The sequence below is a fragment of the Choloepus didactylus genome, chromosome 3 (genome assembly GCF_015220235.1).
Source record: "Choloepus didactylus isolate mChoDid1 chromosome 3, mChoDid1.pri, whole genome shotgun sequence".
Taxonomy (NCBI): Eukaryota; Metazoa; Chordata; class Mammalia; order Pilosa; family Megalonychidae; genus Choloepus; species Choloepus didactylus.
Window position 1 is genome coordinate 111,195,207 of NC_051309.1, and position 17,117 is coordinate 111,212,323.

General features: G+C 35.7%; 1 protein-coding gene across 3 annotated transcripts in view; it reads left to right on the forward strand.

The window, feature by feature from the left end:
* Window positions 1-17,117, forward strand: part of BANK1 (B cell scaffold protein with ankyrin repeats 1) — a 340,362-nt gene that overhangs the window by 303,289 nt on the left and 19,956 nt on the right. For all 3 annotated transcript variants that reach the window (XR_005215918.1, XR_005215919.1, XM_037830343.1), the window contains exon 11: window positions 4,498-4,566. Coding sequence is in view for 1 of the 3 variants with exons in the window: in XM_037830343.1 (XP_037686271.1) it covers window positions 4,498-4,566 (69 nt within the window). In the remaining 2 variants the exon portion in view is untranslated. The remainder of the gene's footprint in view (window positions 1-4,497; window positions 4,567-17,117) is intronic.

Below are 17,117 nucleotides of genomic sequence, written 5' to 3' on the forward strand. Positions count from 1 at the left end.
GCTAAGCTTTGGCATAGTGATGAACTTTTTGAGTTCATCACTGCTGTCCCTTTTTGAGAAAACCTGACCTCTATTAATTCCAATTTTTAACAGAGTAAACATTCAACTACTTTAGGGAACATTTAAGATGAAATCATAGATGGATCAAACAGATATCCACAAGTATTACATTTGATTAGTCATTATGAATATTCATAGGGTTAGAACATTCTGTTCCCTTTTTGCTGGCTTGGCGATGGAGCTGTTGCCACTGCTTTTTCTTTTTTTTTTTTTTTTTTTTTTTTACCTCATTTGAACACTTTGTGATTAGCTTTCAAAAGATGCAAAAGGGGGGCAGGGGTGAGGGAGAAGACAGGGAAAATGAGGCTGTAGGGAGTGAGTTATGGCTCTTGTCCTTCCTGATTGCTTCTCATGGTTATCCTCACTCATCAGTAAGACACTAACGACATAATTGACCTTTGCTTAAATGAATATACCAAAATGGAGCGCATTATGGACTTCTGCTACTCTATATGTTATCATTCTCTGAGAGCCCAGAACACAATCTGGATCCATATATTTTATTTCAAATCAATTCTTCAGTTTCACGAATAATTCATCAGTGATAGGTGTATGGCTTTAAACAATATTTCATTATACATTTACAATGAGCATGAGACATCAAGGGGTTTATGGCTATAACTCATTTCTTTATAAATGTTCTTTGTTATTACACAGACTTCATCAACTTAGCCACTTATAAAATAATTTAAAATAAACTTTATCCAGATTTTCTAAGAAGGCCAACTACAGAACACTCCCTTTGCTTGAATAGGTCACAGATGAGGTTGACATGAAGAATGTTCTTGCAAAAGCAATCTAGAAAGACAAATAGTGCAAGTGAATTCATTATATTTCACCTTCTCCTCCTCCTCTGCTCTTTACTGCTAGTTCTGCTTTGCTTAATGTTTTGAATATTTAATACTATGCTAATTTTTCCCATTCAACGTTATTTCTATTCTGGAGGAAATTTTACAGAAGCCATTCCACTGATATTTAAAATAAAGGGGGGGTGGTATTTGGGACCTTTGCATTGTTTGGGAATATTTTAAACCTCAAAAATAGTTTTTCTTTCTTTATGGGCTTTTTTATGTTTAAAGGTTGTGACAACTACTAATAATGCATTCATTTTTCTTTCTTCTCAAATTTCAATTTTAGGTAGGAGGAGAAAAATAAGATTTCACTGAGGCAGAGAGTCATCAAAGTTGACGTATGTCATAATTGCCTTGAGAGCTTTCTTTGAGCATTAATGCACTAAAAATGTAGTCAAACATAATATCCTCCAAGAATTCAAACACATATGGACAGGACTGTCTCAATATATTACAAAAATTAACTTTGGTCCATGACTTAACTTTCTCATTTTTCTATTAGTCAAAGTCACCTGATTTCAAATAATATCTTTCTCAAAGCACAGCATTTTATTTAAATCCATACTCACTTAATCAGGGTGTGATTGGCCCTGAAATGACCTGGGAAGTAAAAATTAGTAGCATCTTACAGTATTAGAGCTGAGACCTTACAGATCATCACATCTAAGCACTAACTTTAAAAGCAAGAAATGAAGGCCTAGGAGAAGAAAACCATTGCCCCAGTTCATGCATGCTATCAATGTAAAGACAAAACTATACTCCTCTATGCCATGTTAGTTAGCATTCTGGTATATAGAATTTCTCAATTACAGTGTGTATAATTAAAGCAGACTCTCATCTGACTCACCACAATTCTTGCAGTACAAGAATATGTATGTTTTTATATAAATTTGAGCAACCCATAACCCAGGACTCAATTCTCACTATAGCATAGGTTTTAGACTTACATCTTGGGGATGGATTTTACACTCAACCTCTTCTGAGGCTGTATGGGTGAATATAATAAAGTATATAAAGCTTTTTAGAACAAAAGTTTGGTTGCTGTTAAGAAAATTTAAATGTTTCAGGATATATTAACTAATTTTTAAAAAGATGAACATATTCTGGAATTATGTATCTCTCTGTTCTTTTCATAAGGCTAATCATGGGGTTTCTTTCCCTGATATGCATGTTTGCTTAGATGATAATTTTGATGAAGTAATTCTTTCTTCAGGAAGCAAGTTGTAATAGGTCTTTTCCCAATGTTGCCTCACATTAAAAAACACCTCCTAACTTTAGTAGTGATGAGTAGACGGAGTGTTTGGCAATGTACTCGTTGCTAATTCCGGTCTTTTGTAACAAAGTGAGCCTTGTCTGTAGGCAGGAGGAGGGGCACAGTTGTACTATGTGTAACTGGGAGGTCATAGAGGTAGAGAGGACACTTGTATTATGGGCATGACTCACTGGCCATCCTGATTTTAAAATGTACTATTAGCACCACTTTCACAATTGCCCCACTCAGAGTATCCTATTTTCCCATTCTAATCCCCTAACCCATCTCAGGCTGTCCTAAATATAAACCCTGGAGAAATCTCAACCTCATAAATACATATGCTACTAAATCTAGAAACTGAAAGGGAGAGTTTATATGTTTACCATTTACTGTATTTCACACATGCTGGCATTTGTTGTCAGCAAAAAGTATTTCAATAAAATGTAAAGTGATTTTTAACAAATTAACTCCAAGGAGCTGGAAAAATAATCCTATTTCCAAGTACTTTCTAGCTGTAATACCTTGCAGAACTCTTAAAACTTACCAACTAATGAACTTTTTTATTTGGAGAATTTATTTTCTGGACTCATCTTGTATTCAGATTATTTCCCATATGAATGGGACCAAGCTTTTTAGTCTTAGACATGTTCAGCTGTTATCTTAAAAATCTTGGCAAAAAAGCTTGGAAAGTCTGATGTTATGAAAATTTCAAAGGCATTTCATTTTTGAAAGACTTTTAGATTTGGCTAATGAAAAAAATCAAGCACGATTTGTAAAAATTCTTCTAATACCCTCAAATACATTCACACACTATATAACCCTCAGTATATTTTATTTTAGGAAAAATATAAACCATAAATGCAGTAATATATATTTATCATGTTTTCCAAATATTAACTTAAAGCAGAAAACTGATTTTCAACTAGAAATGTTATTTCATATGCATAGTTTTTCTTAAAAACATCATACTTTGAAAATATAATTGCCTATCCTGTTTGAAAGAGGATGACTGCAGCTGACAAATGATATATTTTGAGTAAATAATTATTGACTTGATATAATCTGAGTCACTTTTAAATTCAAAAATTGTCTTCTCAATTCATCACAGACATGACCTTGATATTTGATTGGTTTAAAGAATATTTAATCCAAAGACAGAGATCCAAAAAAAACTCTTGAGAAGCTTCTTCCAATCGAACTGGTTAAACACCCTCCAAGTGGATCACTCTTTCTCCCATGTGCCCAGTTTGGCTATTCTAGGAAATCTTGGGTGAACTGCTAAGAGGAACCATGGGCACAACCATGCTGGAGTTGCTCGAAGGTTTCCATTTAATCACCTCCCTTGTCTCCTCCTCTTTCTTTAAAGAGGGAATAGCTATGAAAGAGGAGAGGTGGTGTTGCCCTGAAGAACCAAGGAATAGATTGGAGTTCAAGGCTTTAGGACCTAAATCACATCTCTACTTAAACAGGGACATTGGGATCATCGCAAAATTACTTAGTCCCTTAAGAAGTTAGTTACTTTTATCTCCTTCATCTGTAAACACATAGGGTTGGACTAAATCCCAAGGCCTTTTGTATTCCCAAATCCCATAATCCAGACTGCCCATAAAAAAATACATGTAACTCTGGGATGTTCATTTTCTAAAGTAAAGTTGTAATGGGTATAGACTTTTTCATTAGCAAATGCAGAAGTACAGAACTTCGAGGATGCTCAATAAATATTAAACAATCAGTTTTATCATTCATCTGCAAAATGGGGTGAGTAATGCTGACTGGTCTCATAAAATTTCGTGTGAGAAATAAATGAGAATAAAGTACTTTTCACATCATGAAGTAATTCAAATAAGCTGCTGTAATAGGTCTGAGGTCTAGCTTGATGATACAAGAATAAAGTGTTTTTGTATTATTACATCTGTGAAATACAAAAGTCTTTTCATCTGTTTAAGAAGAAACAGTCATTATCTTTGCTTATCACCAAAAAGTCAGCATGAATAATTTCTGTGCAAATGGAGCATTTATCACTTCTAACAAAATGTAGCTTTTATCTTAACCTGATATCAAAATGGAATCCTATCTTGATTTAAATAGTTTAATGAAGCATTCTATCAGCTTTAACTACTCTGCCCAAAGAAAATGCTTTTTGAAATGACTGATAAGCTGCACAAATGAGAAAATTGTAAATTTAATAATCCTCCTACTCAAAAAATAATACAATTCAGGAATTGTTACTAAGGAAAATGATTTATTGCATTCTGGCTTCCTAAAGACTTACACAGAATGTTTTCTTTTTTAATGTTTATGTTCAATAAATAATATGGTCTATATTTTTTACAGTTTTCCAACAAAAGGCAGCCAGAAGACAATCTGATGGTGACAAGTTCCATTGTCTTCCTAAGAAACAAGGTACAGACACTAATTTCAGTTTATTTAATACACTCTAAATAGATTCAAAGAAATCTTAATGAATATGGAATAAAGCCTCCTGGTAGAGAAGTCAATAATTGTGTGCTTGATTAATTTTAGTCTTAAGTTTGTGTCTTACCCAAATAAAATTTTTCCCATAGGATCAATGCAAAATAGTTGTTTTAATTTAAAAAGACAGGAAATGACCTTATCAGAATATTTATGGTGGTTATGCTGATACTATATGCAAGGCTCTAGAAGGTCAAGTAAGATAAATTTCCTAACACATACTTGAGACCATGCTCCCGTAGACTGTAAGAGGGAAGACTGCTGGAACTTAGTTTGGCGGAAGGGGCAGATGGTTAATTACTCAGTCCAGTTCGCCAGAGACGGGGACCAGCACTGGTGTTCTGTGCTCCATCCACATTGAGCTCCAAGAGAAGATTGTTACCTTTTTCCTACTATTTTCTTGCCTTCAGCACTTGATACAACATTTTTATTAGCAATTATTTGTTATGCAGAGAAGAGCTGAAAACTGTAGCTACAAAGACATTTCCCAAAAGCGGAATATTTTCCTCTTGTTCTATAAAGGGGCAGCTCCCTCCATTTTCCTTGAAATACTTGTCTTCTATTGAAGAGAGACTCTAGCAAGTTATTTATTATGATTTTTCTGACAATAAAACCTTGGTTAAAGTTCAAAAATGAAAATTTTTAAAGATGACAGATATCGGGGACTGGTTCTTATCATCAGTGTACATATACAGACCTTTTAACCCTCAACCCACTTTGGAAATAGCTTCAGTTAAAAATAGTATTACCTTCCAGAGAAAGACACAGATGCAAGAAGCTGAAATCAGTGAAACCCGGAAGAGAAGGGAGAGACCAAGAGATGCTGCCATGTGTCTTGCCATGCAGCAGAGGAACCAAGGATCACCAGCAGTCAGGCTTCAGGAAGAAAGCATTATCTGGATGATACCTTGATTTGGACTCCCAGACTCTAACTGATATGAAGCTGCAGTGCTCTTTCTTTCATCTCTGCGTCACTCACAACATATGGCTTCTCATGCTTCAGGTCCCTTAAGGTCTCAACCTTCCAAAGTCATCATTAGATAATGTGAGAAATTAAAAGTGGATTCTGATTAATGGATTTGTAAAGGAAGAAATGCAAATGACAATAAATCTTGACTTCAGTAAGGCATTGGAATAGGTTTGTCATGATGTCTTCCTGACTCCAAGTTCCTTGAGTCCTTGCATAGTCACCTCCCACAATGAGTTGTGCTGGCCGGTGACCTGCATTAACCAGTAGAATGTGACACAAGTGACTCTGTGCCAATCCTAGGCCTAACCTTTAGAGGACCAATGGCTTCCACTTCTCCTTTCTTGGAATGTCACTTGGGGAGCTCTGAGCCCCTGATATCAGAAGTCCAGTTACTCTGCTGGAAAGACCATGTGGAAAGGAGAGGCAGAGGCCTGGGAGACTACATAGAGGGAGAGGCTCAACCCTCCTAGTATCCCAGCTGAGCAATCCTTCCTGCCAAGCTTCTGGAATTGCAAATGAGTCATTTGGAACCTCTCTAGCTCCAGAGAGCTGCCAGATGACTGCAGCCCCAGCTAACATCATGTGGAGCAAAAGAACCACCCATTTGAGCCCAGTCAACCCACAGAATCATAAAGATAATAAAGGGGTGTCATTTAAAACCAAAAAAAAAAAAAAAAAAAAAAAAAAGTATTGCCTTCAAGTTGTTACCAGCAAATTGTTGAGAGAGACACTAAAATAAAACCAGGAAATTACCTCAAAGCAGTCACCAAAGCACTCTCACTCTCATTCAGTTTCCTTTTGTGCCGTTGTGGAGATAGCTAAGTACAAATTGAGCCAACTTCTAACACCAAGTAACCATTGAATTCAGAACCTCAGTGGACACCTGAATGACCCTCCAGAGGTGTGTCCTGCAAAGAGTGAGCCTTCACCCATCACTGCAAGTAGCATTTCCATGACAGCAAGACTGTACCTAGAAGATTCTTTCAATGTAGCTGCCATTTGTCTTAGTTTTCCAGGGCTGCTGTAACAAAATACCACAAACTGGTTGGCTTAAGCACAGGAATTTGTTGACTGAATTTGGAGGCTAGAAGTCCAAAGTCAAGGTATTGGCAGACTATGCCTTCACCACTTGCTGGTGGTGGCTTTCTCGCAATCAAGTTCTGCCTCCACCACAAGGTGACCTGCTCCTCTTATGGCTTGTACTACTGTGTCCTAATTTCCTGTGCTTATAAATTCTCCTGTTTTACCAGATTAAAGCCTACCCTGATTCAGTTTGGCCTCATCTTAATAGAATCTTAAAAGGTTCACATCCACACAACCATGGTTTAGATCTGAAGATTTCGTTTACAAATGAGTTCACACCCACAGAAACAGGGGTGAGGACTTGAACATGTGTTTGTGGGGGACATGATTCAATCTACCACTCTGTATGAATGTGACTCATCATGAGGCTGAACTTCTAGTCTATATTTCTTCAATAAATATGAAATCACTAAAAATGGAAAACTGACAAAGGGAGTTCGTTTCTTGCATGCAAATTTACACACAGTATATCCAAGTGATTTATTGAAGAAATATCTTTTTTTTGAGTCTACTTTTATCTTCCCCCTGTACCTTTCACTCTCTCAAGAAATAAATGCAAAATTCTAGGTGAGACCATTGTTTAATTAGGTTCAGAAGAGTTACTAAAAAATTAAACAAAATATATAGAATATTCCTATGTAGAATCCTCCACATACCTCACAGAGCTTTGGAATGAATAAAAGGAGAAGATGGAAAATGCTTTCAGCTCTTCGGAAGAAACTTCCCCTGAAGCATTTATCTTGTAAATTATTCAACCATCATATTTTAATTAAATTCTGTTAAGAATTAAGTGAAAAATATGAAGAGGGTCACAGTAGATGGAGGAAGGTGACAAGGAGCAAGTGTAATGAAGAGATCTTTGGAATGCTTGATCTTATCAATCTATCCTTCAGGCTGTCCCACAGAGAGCGATATAAGGTAAGGTTTCAGTTTCCATTAAGCCTGGAAGAGCCCAATTATTATGACACCACATTTATAGAAAAATGATACCCATTTATACCCAGAAAAAAAGGGGAGGAGAAAATAGTGAATGAGAACAAGGACCTGTTCATAAAGTATTTTTTTTTAATTAATATCTGTCCATATCTTGCTACCTAATTTCCTCTATCAAAGTCAACTATCACTAGATTTCTAAATCTCTCTGCAGGCTGGGATACTGAACATTTTATCAAATTTATATGGATTTACCTGTCTACACTTATTGATGAAGTTTTTGGTTAGTCACCTTAGAGAAGTTTCCCTGGGTCTCAGCTCTGGATATTGGTGACACAGTGGCATGGAACAGATTTTTTTTTCCATTTGAAAGGACTAGGGGAACATTAAACCTTATGAAGTGTTTTAAAAAGAAATCTCTAATAAATACAATCTGCAGGGAAATGAACGTCTCACATGAGAAAAAAGATATGAATGGGAAAATTTTGAAATAAAAGAACTAAGTGCTTAAAAGACTTTCCTCCATCAAAACATTTTTCTCTAAACTTTTAAAATTATATGACTCTTTAGTTGATGGAACATACTAGGCAATCCAAAGTGCTTATTATTGAATGAATGCTTTTCAAATATCCTGAGATTTCATGGTATAATAGGAAAAGAAGTACAGACTTCACCAATGATAATCTCTTTATTTGGTAGAGAATAAAAAAGGCTCTGTTATGAGATGCTTGTCAGAATCAATATTTTCTAAGGAAACTACTAAGTTCTCTAAGGAAAGTAAAAGAAATTATTTAATGCTCCCACTGTATGCTGGAAGGAAAAGGGATTACGAAAGCCAACTATTTTACCACTGAAAGTGTGTTTCAAATGCTCTAGGTTCAGGTCTGCCAAGGGATTGCCAGGAAGTTACATTATTGCTAAGTCAAGGAATTTTCCTGAGGAACAACAACAAAAATAATTGGCATTCTCTCCATGGAACCTCAATGGATTGCTTCATCTCAATTTCCACATCTCGAAAAATATAAGGAAAAGTGAGGAGGACATTGGATCACAGATTAACTTTTCCTTCAAAATAAAATTGTCAAATCAATTTTCCCAAGTAGTTTTAGAAATTAAAAGGTGCCAGAGAACATTGTCAGAATATGTTGCCACCCACACTTCCACCCCATTGCCCCAAATTGTGCCTCACAGGGGCAGTCAAGGTATTGGTTTATTGTTTTGTTTTCTTTTTAACTTTTAGAACTAAATGTTAGCATGGTGACTTGAGTTATTGAGGTTTTAGAAGTCTGAGTCATATTAAGCAAGCTCACAGAAGATTGATTCATAATCCCAGTGCCAATCTAGTAAATCCACAGTAGGAGAATATTCCTTCTCAGTGACTGGGATGCCAGCATCCATTAGGACCCTGGAAAATAATACCATTTCTATAAAATATATTATAACTAGAAAATTATTAGGTTGACACGGATCAAGTCAAAGGGTGCTGGAGGAATTTAAGGGCTCTCTCTTCAAGGGTGTGGGAATACCTGGGTAACTTTCTTTTCATCATTAAATTGTATACTAGTTCAGGGTTAAGATTGTACACGTCTCCCATATCTGTTATCCTGTCCTCTTAGACAGTGCTGAGGAGCTTTTTCTATTCTCACTGAGATTATCCCCATTTCATTAACATAGTCTTACCTTAGATATGATACATGGCAACTGATGAAGTTTAATCATTCTTTTAGCAAACTGTCTCTCTGTGGTCAAGGTTCAGCTAACTTGACCCAGCTTGTTCATCCACAAACCTCCTTTCTCACATGGTTAAATCTCATCAAGGATGTGTTGTTCCTGTCACTCTTAGAGGGCAAACCGTTTCCTTGGGGAGTGGGGTGAGATGCGGTATGAGGAAAACATCTACCCTAACCATACCCTATACCAGTGACCTCTAACTTCAGGTGAGCTTCTAAAATTTGTTTGCCTAAGCAAACAAATGTTTGGATTAAGAGTACAACAGATGAGAATAATAATCAGCAAATAGTCTCAAAACCAATATACAAAAAAAAAAAAAAAAAAATCCCACCAAAAGAAACAGTACATTTCAGAGACAACATTGAGACCAAATATGTTCTATAAAGTATGTTGTGTTTCAGAAATAACTTGAAAAATATACTTTTAAATTTTTGCCAACATTTAAAACCATGTTTCATGTAAACATTCAGATTTACAACCACTCCCTATTATGTAATTGTATCATTTGCTACGAATGACTTCTGTGATTATCATTTGTTATCATGCTTTCCGTGTTGTTTCTCTTATACTTGAGATACATTTTTCTAAACTTATAATTCTATCAAAAGTGAGAAAATAAAAGATTTATTGAGAGAGTCATGTTATCAGGAAAATAGGAAAGAGAACATATTTATTTGTGATAATGAAGACTATTATGTGTTTAATAAGCAGGCATTATAAGAGATCAGTAATTTTATCTGCTTGGCCCCTATAGGCTTACGAGTTTGCAACTCCTGGTTTAGTCCCGGCCCACTAATTCTTCACCCAGACTGCAAAATCATTATTGGCTGGTCTTTTTGGGAGGGGTGCATGCTCATGGGGAAAATATACTCAGGGAACATATCTTTTATGTGTTCTCTTAGTGTCCAGGGCTGCAGCAGTTTGATAAATGTTAGGTAATAAAATTTTCTATAAGCAGGAGACTTGGGGCAACGTGGATGGTATTACCCTCATGTGGGGAAAGGGATTGCTGGTGTCTGAGATATTTTCATCAGGCTGTTTTTGCCAGTATTGGATATATTAAAAAGAAAAGAGGGAAAACTGTCAAAATGTGGTCATTTGTACTCCATAAAAGAATGATGGCCTCAGTTCTCTTTGCCAATATAACTTACATTTCCATTTTTTATATTGCTCACAAAAGTTTTTTGTTTGTTTGTTTTGCTTTGTTTTTTTGTTTTTTGTTAAAGTCATACCTGGAAAAAAGTTGTATAACAACTAGTTCAGATCTAAAACGGTGATGTGCTTACAGCCCACAGGTATTACCCATGAAGGCAAGGCATCAAAGAAAATGAAATTCTTAATAGCAGTAAGAACTAACATAGGAAGATAAGCTAATGCTGGAATCTGGAACCAATTCCAATGAATTCTAAAGTTGAAAAAAAAAAGAAGATTGAGACAAATAAAATCAGTAGTCTAGCTCTTGCTGTCTACGAAACCAAATCCTTAGCTCAGAAAAGAAGGTGGGAAGATGTTTAATCTCACCACTGACCCCAGCTATCCCTTTTTTACACAGACACTAATAGTTCAAAGTGCTCCCCACCTCCAGTTATGGTGTTTCACATACACATGCAGAAACTAGTCTTCCCAGTAGGAATTGAGGAGGAAGGACTTAATGCTACACATTGCATCCTGGGACTCTGAAAAACAGCTCTGTGATAGAGGGACGGGATGGTCCAGAAGAGTTCTTTAAGTAATTTAGCTGCTTACAGATCTATCAGTCCATAGTGCCAGAGAATCATGTCTCACCTTTACGGAGCAAGGCTGCATTAGATGGACAGAAGCTTCCTAGACTCTAGGATATTGGGCTGTGAACTACTCTGATCAAACTCCTCTGCAATCCTGGGACTAAGAACAAAATTTGAACTGAACACAAGAGAATAGAACAAAAGGACAAATAAACACCAAATCTCTTGGTGAATAATGATTCTATAGATGTGTTCTGTCAAAAGAAACTCAGTCACCAACAATAATCAATTTAATGGTTTTACTAAACTGCTAGAGCAGGGAGAACTCAAACCGAAGTAAGAGACTCAAAGTAGTCAGTCAGCAAGTTATAGTGGTGAGTAAGGCAATTAGGGGATTTCCAAAGGGTAAGTTTTAATGATTGACATTTAGGTTCCTTATTATAAAGGAGGATCTTACAAAGTGGAGAATGATCATAGATTGGTTATTACAGTATATTTGTCTATTTCTGATAGGCTGTTTCTATTGGACTGAAACCAGCTTATTTCAAATTGTTACTTCAATTGCCACTTTTGTAAAGTACATTCCTTTTTTTTTTCCAGAAAGCCCCATTTTTATTTTTAACTCTTTAGAAAGTCCCTGCTACTTCTCAGAAAAGGGTTTGCTCCAGGCCACACCAAAGTAGGCAGCCAATTTATTTTACTTAACAGTCCCTCCTTTTGGTCATTTTTCCAGTGATTTCATTGCAAACTTGGCCAAAATACTCTGGTCACCACCATTAATCTCTCCTTTAGTCTGAGATCACAGTAGTTTCAGTTTCAGGCAAGTCACAGCAGATTCAGCTTTGCTTTTTTCTATTTAATTTCCATTTTTGATTGTAACGGGGTATGTTGGATGGCTGTTTAGCTTTTTTCCTTTTAATTTCCACACGGATTTTCCATTTTTTATTGTAATGGGGTGTGTCGGGTGATTGTTTAATTACATTTAAGACTCTTGGAGGGGAGTTGCTAATTTGTTTGAAAGGATTATGGTAATGGCTCCTTTTTCAAGTCAGGGAACCTATTGTTAATTTATGTTTAATTTTAGTCTTGGTCCACCAGAGACAGTTCCTTTTTGATGACTATTTAAAAAGAAATCATTTGTCTCATGGGTAACAAGGAATTTGAACAAATTTTTGAAACACAATTAGTACAACAAGAATTAAAAATGTAGATTCCAATAATTATTATTAAAAACAATGAATACAAAATGTGTTATTTGTTCCCAAAGTCCACTGAATCAGGAAACTAGTTCAGGAAATAAATCTGCCCATTGAAATGTTTATGTGACATATCATGGAATACTCTGATTTTATCTTTTAAAATTTTTAATTATTAACTACACTGCCAGATTTTTTAACATAAAAGCAACATTGTTCATGTATCAGCGTGCAAGTGTTCCCCCAATAGGCAATCAGAATATTTAGGGCCCATCTATGCTGTAAGACCACTGATGCTAGGCATTTACTTCATCTTGGAGGTCAGAAAAGTTTTTAGAGTAGTTTACAGCTCTTTTCCATAACCTTTGATATATTTATAATTGCTCACTCCAGATCATATGTCTCCAAGAAAATATGATGGTGGACATGAAATAATGAAACCCCATATTATGGTATATTAAAGAGTTGGAGGTATTTCTCCTTTTTTTTTCAAGTTGAGACTTGATGTACAAAGGAGCTTAAATTAACTATTTGGCCAGCATTTAGGGAAGACAATTTAGTCACAGTCAGAGCAAGGTATCCTATTCTACATCTTCCCAACCAATCAAGGGGAAAGGCTTTATATATTCTTTTTCCATAAGAAATAAACATTGCTTCAGGTAACTTTACGTGTAAAGTTGAACTGCCTCAAGTAATTGAGTCTTTGGGAGACCAATAAAGTGGGGATCTAGTTAAATTAAGAACAACCAGTGTGTCTGGTAAGGAGCCACAAAAGACCAGAGGCAAATCCAGTCATTGTGTGGGTAGAATTTCTTCTCTGAATTCATCTGGAATATTGGTCACCCCTAGAAAACATCAAGCTTATTGTGTGTTCCAGTTTGCTAACGCTGCTGTTAAGCCAAGTACCAGAAATGGATTGGCTTTTATAAAGGGGGTTTATTTGGTTACAAAGTTACAGTCTTAAGGCCATAAAAGTGTCCAAGCTATGGCACCAATAAGTATACCTTCACTGAAGGAAGGCCATTGGTATTCAGACAACCTCTGTTAACTGGGAAGGCACGTGGCTGGCATCCACTTGCTCCCAGGTTGCATTTCAAAATGGTGTTATCCAAAGTGCCACCTTTCAATGCTGTCTTCAAAATGTCTCTGTAAGCTACAGTAGCAAGCTCCTTCTGTCTGAGCTCTTATATAGGGCTCTAGTAAACTAATCAAGGCCCACGCTGAATGGGCAAGGCCACACCTCCATGGAAAGTATCTAATCAGAGTTATCACCTACAGTTGGGTGGGTCGCATCTCTGTGGAAATGACTTAATCCAATGATTCCAACTTAATCAACACTAATACCTCTGCCCCCACAAGACTGCATCAAAGAACATGGCTTTTTCTGGGGAACATAATGTATACAAACAGGCACATTGTGTTATATAAGGAAATAATAGACATATTCCAGCAGCTAAATGAATTGTAAGTATATTTTGAAAATTTTGAAACTGTATGTGTAAAGGTTGAGTTATTGATGGCTAGTTTAGTATCATTTATTTTAAGGCCAATATCATTATAAGCAGGGACCCATTTAAGACATTTATGATGAAACAATAAGGTTTGATCACATAAGTCAGAGGGAATTTCTGTGAAGTAGTGTTTTCTATTGAAGTATTCCATACAAATAGGAGAACTTCCAGTGACATAAGAAATTGTTATCAGCATGGGAGAATGTGTAGTCTGTGAATGTGTTGACAATAGTAGTTGTCTGCATTTCCTACGCCTTTTTGGTGTTAAATGCAATTACAGGAACAGGATTTATATAATTTCTGGCCTTTTTTCATAAAGCAGTTTTGCACAAAGCCAACAATTGGTTAGGCAGGCTCTATCATAGATTTTTTGTGTTGTTAGAGCTAAAGGGTGGGATAAATATTGGGATAAATAAAGGTAACATTAATAGAACTAAAGATTTCATTTGATACTGGGAAAGACTGGCAAATAGATCATTTAAAAAATCAAAAGGTGGTAACAATATTACAAGGTACCAGGACCAAATGGGGAAAGTTCCAATCTACGATTTCTTATTCCATGATCTTGGATAAAGCTGTCCACCTCTGAGCTTCTGGGACTGGCTCATCCTGATCCTTAGTCCGTTTCAATTTATCATCATTTATTGGGATGAATGCTAAATTTTAGTCCCTGAGAGAGGCCTATTTAAACTGGGAGATATGAATCCAAGGGTAAATTTTGTTATTTAATAGCAATCAAATATTTTTGTAAGCCTGATCAGGTCCTTTTTAATGAGGTTTAAAACACATCCTCTAAATGTGAAGTCACAAAGAGTAATGAAGAGAGAAATCAAGACATTATCTAGGATTTGATTTTGGAGGAAGCAAAATTGTAAGAGTTGTCTAGGGTTTGAACACTTAGTTATACAAGATCATGGGTCATTGTGAGACAACACTTGGTTTCTATTTAACCAAAGTATTAATAAAAATTAGAGTAGCTATTATGGGAGGTAGTATGACTATTTTAATTAAGCTCAAGAAACTATTTTTACACTGTTTTTATAATGTCTTACTGAAGGCAGACCAATAATCCAAGAACATTTTGTCTTTGTAACAGAAGAAAATACAGTTTAATATATTATTTGCTATGAAAGCTCTTAAAAATCATAAATAAACCCATCAACTTTGACCACATGAAATAAAATCCTTTTTTCTGCAAACCTCTACAACTTTCCATATACATTCAGGTTTTGTCTTATGTTCTCTTCTGTTTTGTTTTGCAACAACTAGTTGTTTTAATTTAAGGCAAAACTATGCCCAGTGTTTATCTAATAAAGAAATAAAGACACATTCCATATATCTTACCTACTTCAGTTACCAAAAAGATTTGTAAAAACTGTCTTTAGAAAAGCACAATTATTGTCAAAATATTTATATTGACAAAATAAATTTTGTCAAAATAATGACTCAATTTGGTCAATGTAAACTACAATTTTTGTCATCTAAAACATTTAGCAAACATAGTTTTAGCTTTTTAATCAATAACCCTTATAACTTTAGGAAAAACATACCTATATAGAGCAAAAACAGACATACTATATCAATCACCTATAACTCAAAAGCCATGACTGCTTCTATTTAGCCAACAATGTAGTCTCATCTGCTAAAGATCTACCTAGATTATGTGAACTTGGATTTTAAAACATTTGAGTTAGCTTTTAAAAACACTTGAGGCATTGAAAGTTTGATTTCTTTAATTCCTGGGTTTCAGGACTATTTAACTTATATAAATGCTTATTTATCCTTGAACCAATTTAAACAAAATTTCTTTAAGGAATTTTAACAGTTATTTTGGCAATACCCCTGGAGGGAAAAATACCATTCACATAACCTATGTAAACATTTGAACAAACACAGTAAAGACTTATAATTCAAAGTTATTAGCCATGAGTCAAACAAATTTATTCTAAAAACACAAAAAAGACAAAACACGAAAAGACAAAGCACTAGATTATATAAAATTGCTGGCTTTTTGTCTTTGCTGGGCAAATGGTGGGTCTCTATTGATCTCTATGTTTTTGAGTGAGAACTCCCAAGGGTAAATTGCAGTTAGATAAGCCTAAGATTGTGGGCTGTTTTAGAGCTCTTTTTGACTGGGTAAAAGGTCAACTCATGGTTTTCCTCTCATTTTAATAGTTCAGAAATTGAGGTTTTAGCTCATTTATTAAGGGGGATAGCCAATTGAGGAGACTCGGACTCACTGTTGACAGTAGCCAGCATGTTCCAAAAATGCTTTGATTAGGGATAATTTATGTAACAGAATGAAAGGGTTAATTTGGATTTTTTTAAGGTTAGTATTTTGATGTGTCCATGGAAGGGAACTCTAAATGGGCTTGTGCCATGCATAAAGGAGTGGGGGGCATTTTTGATTGGTCACCAGATGATCTGGAATGTAATTTTGTTTTGTGAGAAATCTTTTCCTTTGGAGACACCAAACAGAGTAAAGAAATGTTGACCATTTAGTGGCCTTATTTTTGTGATAAGAGGTTTGGATAGTGGGCAAAAAGACATCTGAACTAGCTGATACAATGTTTTCTACAATTTGGAATGATTTTTCTTGAAGCCCAGGAAATCTTTTATAATGTGACAAAGTTTGGCCCTTGCCTGACATATTGGGCTCAACCTTGGTCTAATTTTTAGGGACCAGTGACCTACAGGCTCTGGAAGATGAGGTGGAAAGGATAATGGTGAGAGGGGTTTGTGGTACTATAAGGGGGAATATTAGGACTAGTATCAAGATTTTTTGGCTTTTCTTATGTGGACTCTAATGATTCTTTTAAACAGGCTATTTTAGAGTCATTTTGTCTTTTAAAATATTTTCAACACCAATCAAAAATGGCCCCCACTCCTTTTGTGGAGTCTGGCAACCCCTATTCAACTACACCTCTCACCTCACCTCAATATAGCTAGCTCAAATTTTCCCCGTAAGTGACCACCACAAATTCAAGACACCCCTGATGGGATTTACTTATTTATTCGAAACCAAACATAAACTAGGCCTGTAAGTGAGAAAACATATAAGTAGCAGGCATCTTTGCTTAGGAGAAGAGAGAGATTTAAGTTTAAATTGAGAAGAGTCTAAGTTCAATCAAAGATTCTGAAAATGAAAATTATATAGGGGTTCTGAAACAGATAAGTGGCCATCTTAAAGTGTACCAGAATCTCTGGTCACCCTCACAGACAGACCAAAACCAAGTCTCAATGAACCCCAAAAACTCAACATAAAGAAAGCAGGATGCAGATCTGGAAGAAAGTTACCCCTCAAGCTCCATGGGCAGGAAGACAGAAGCAGATG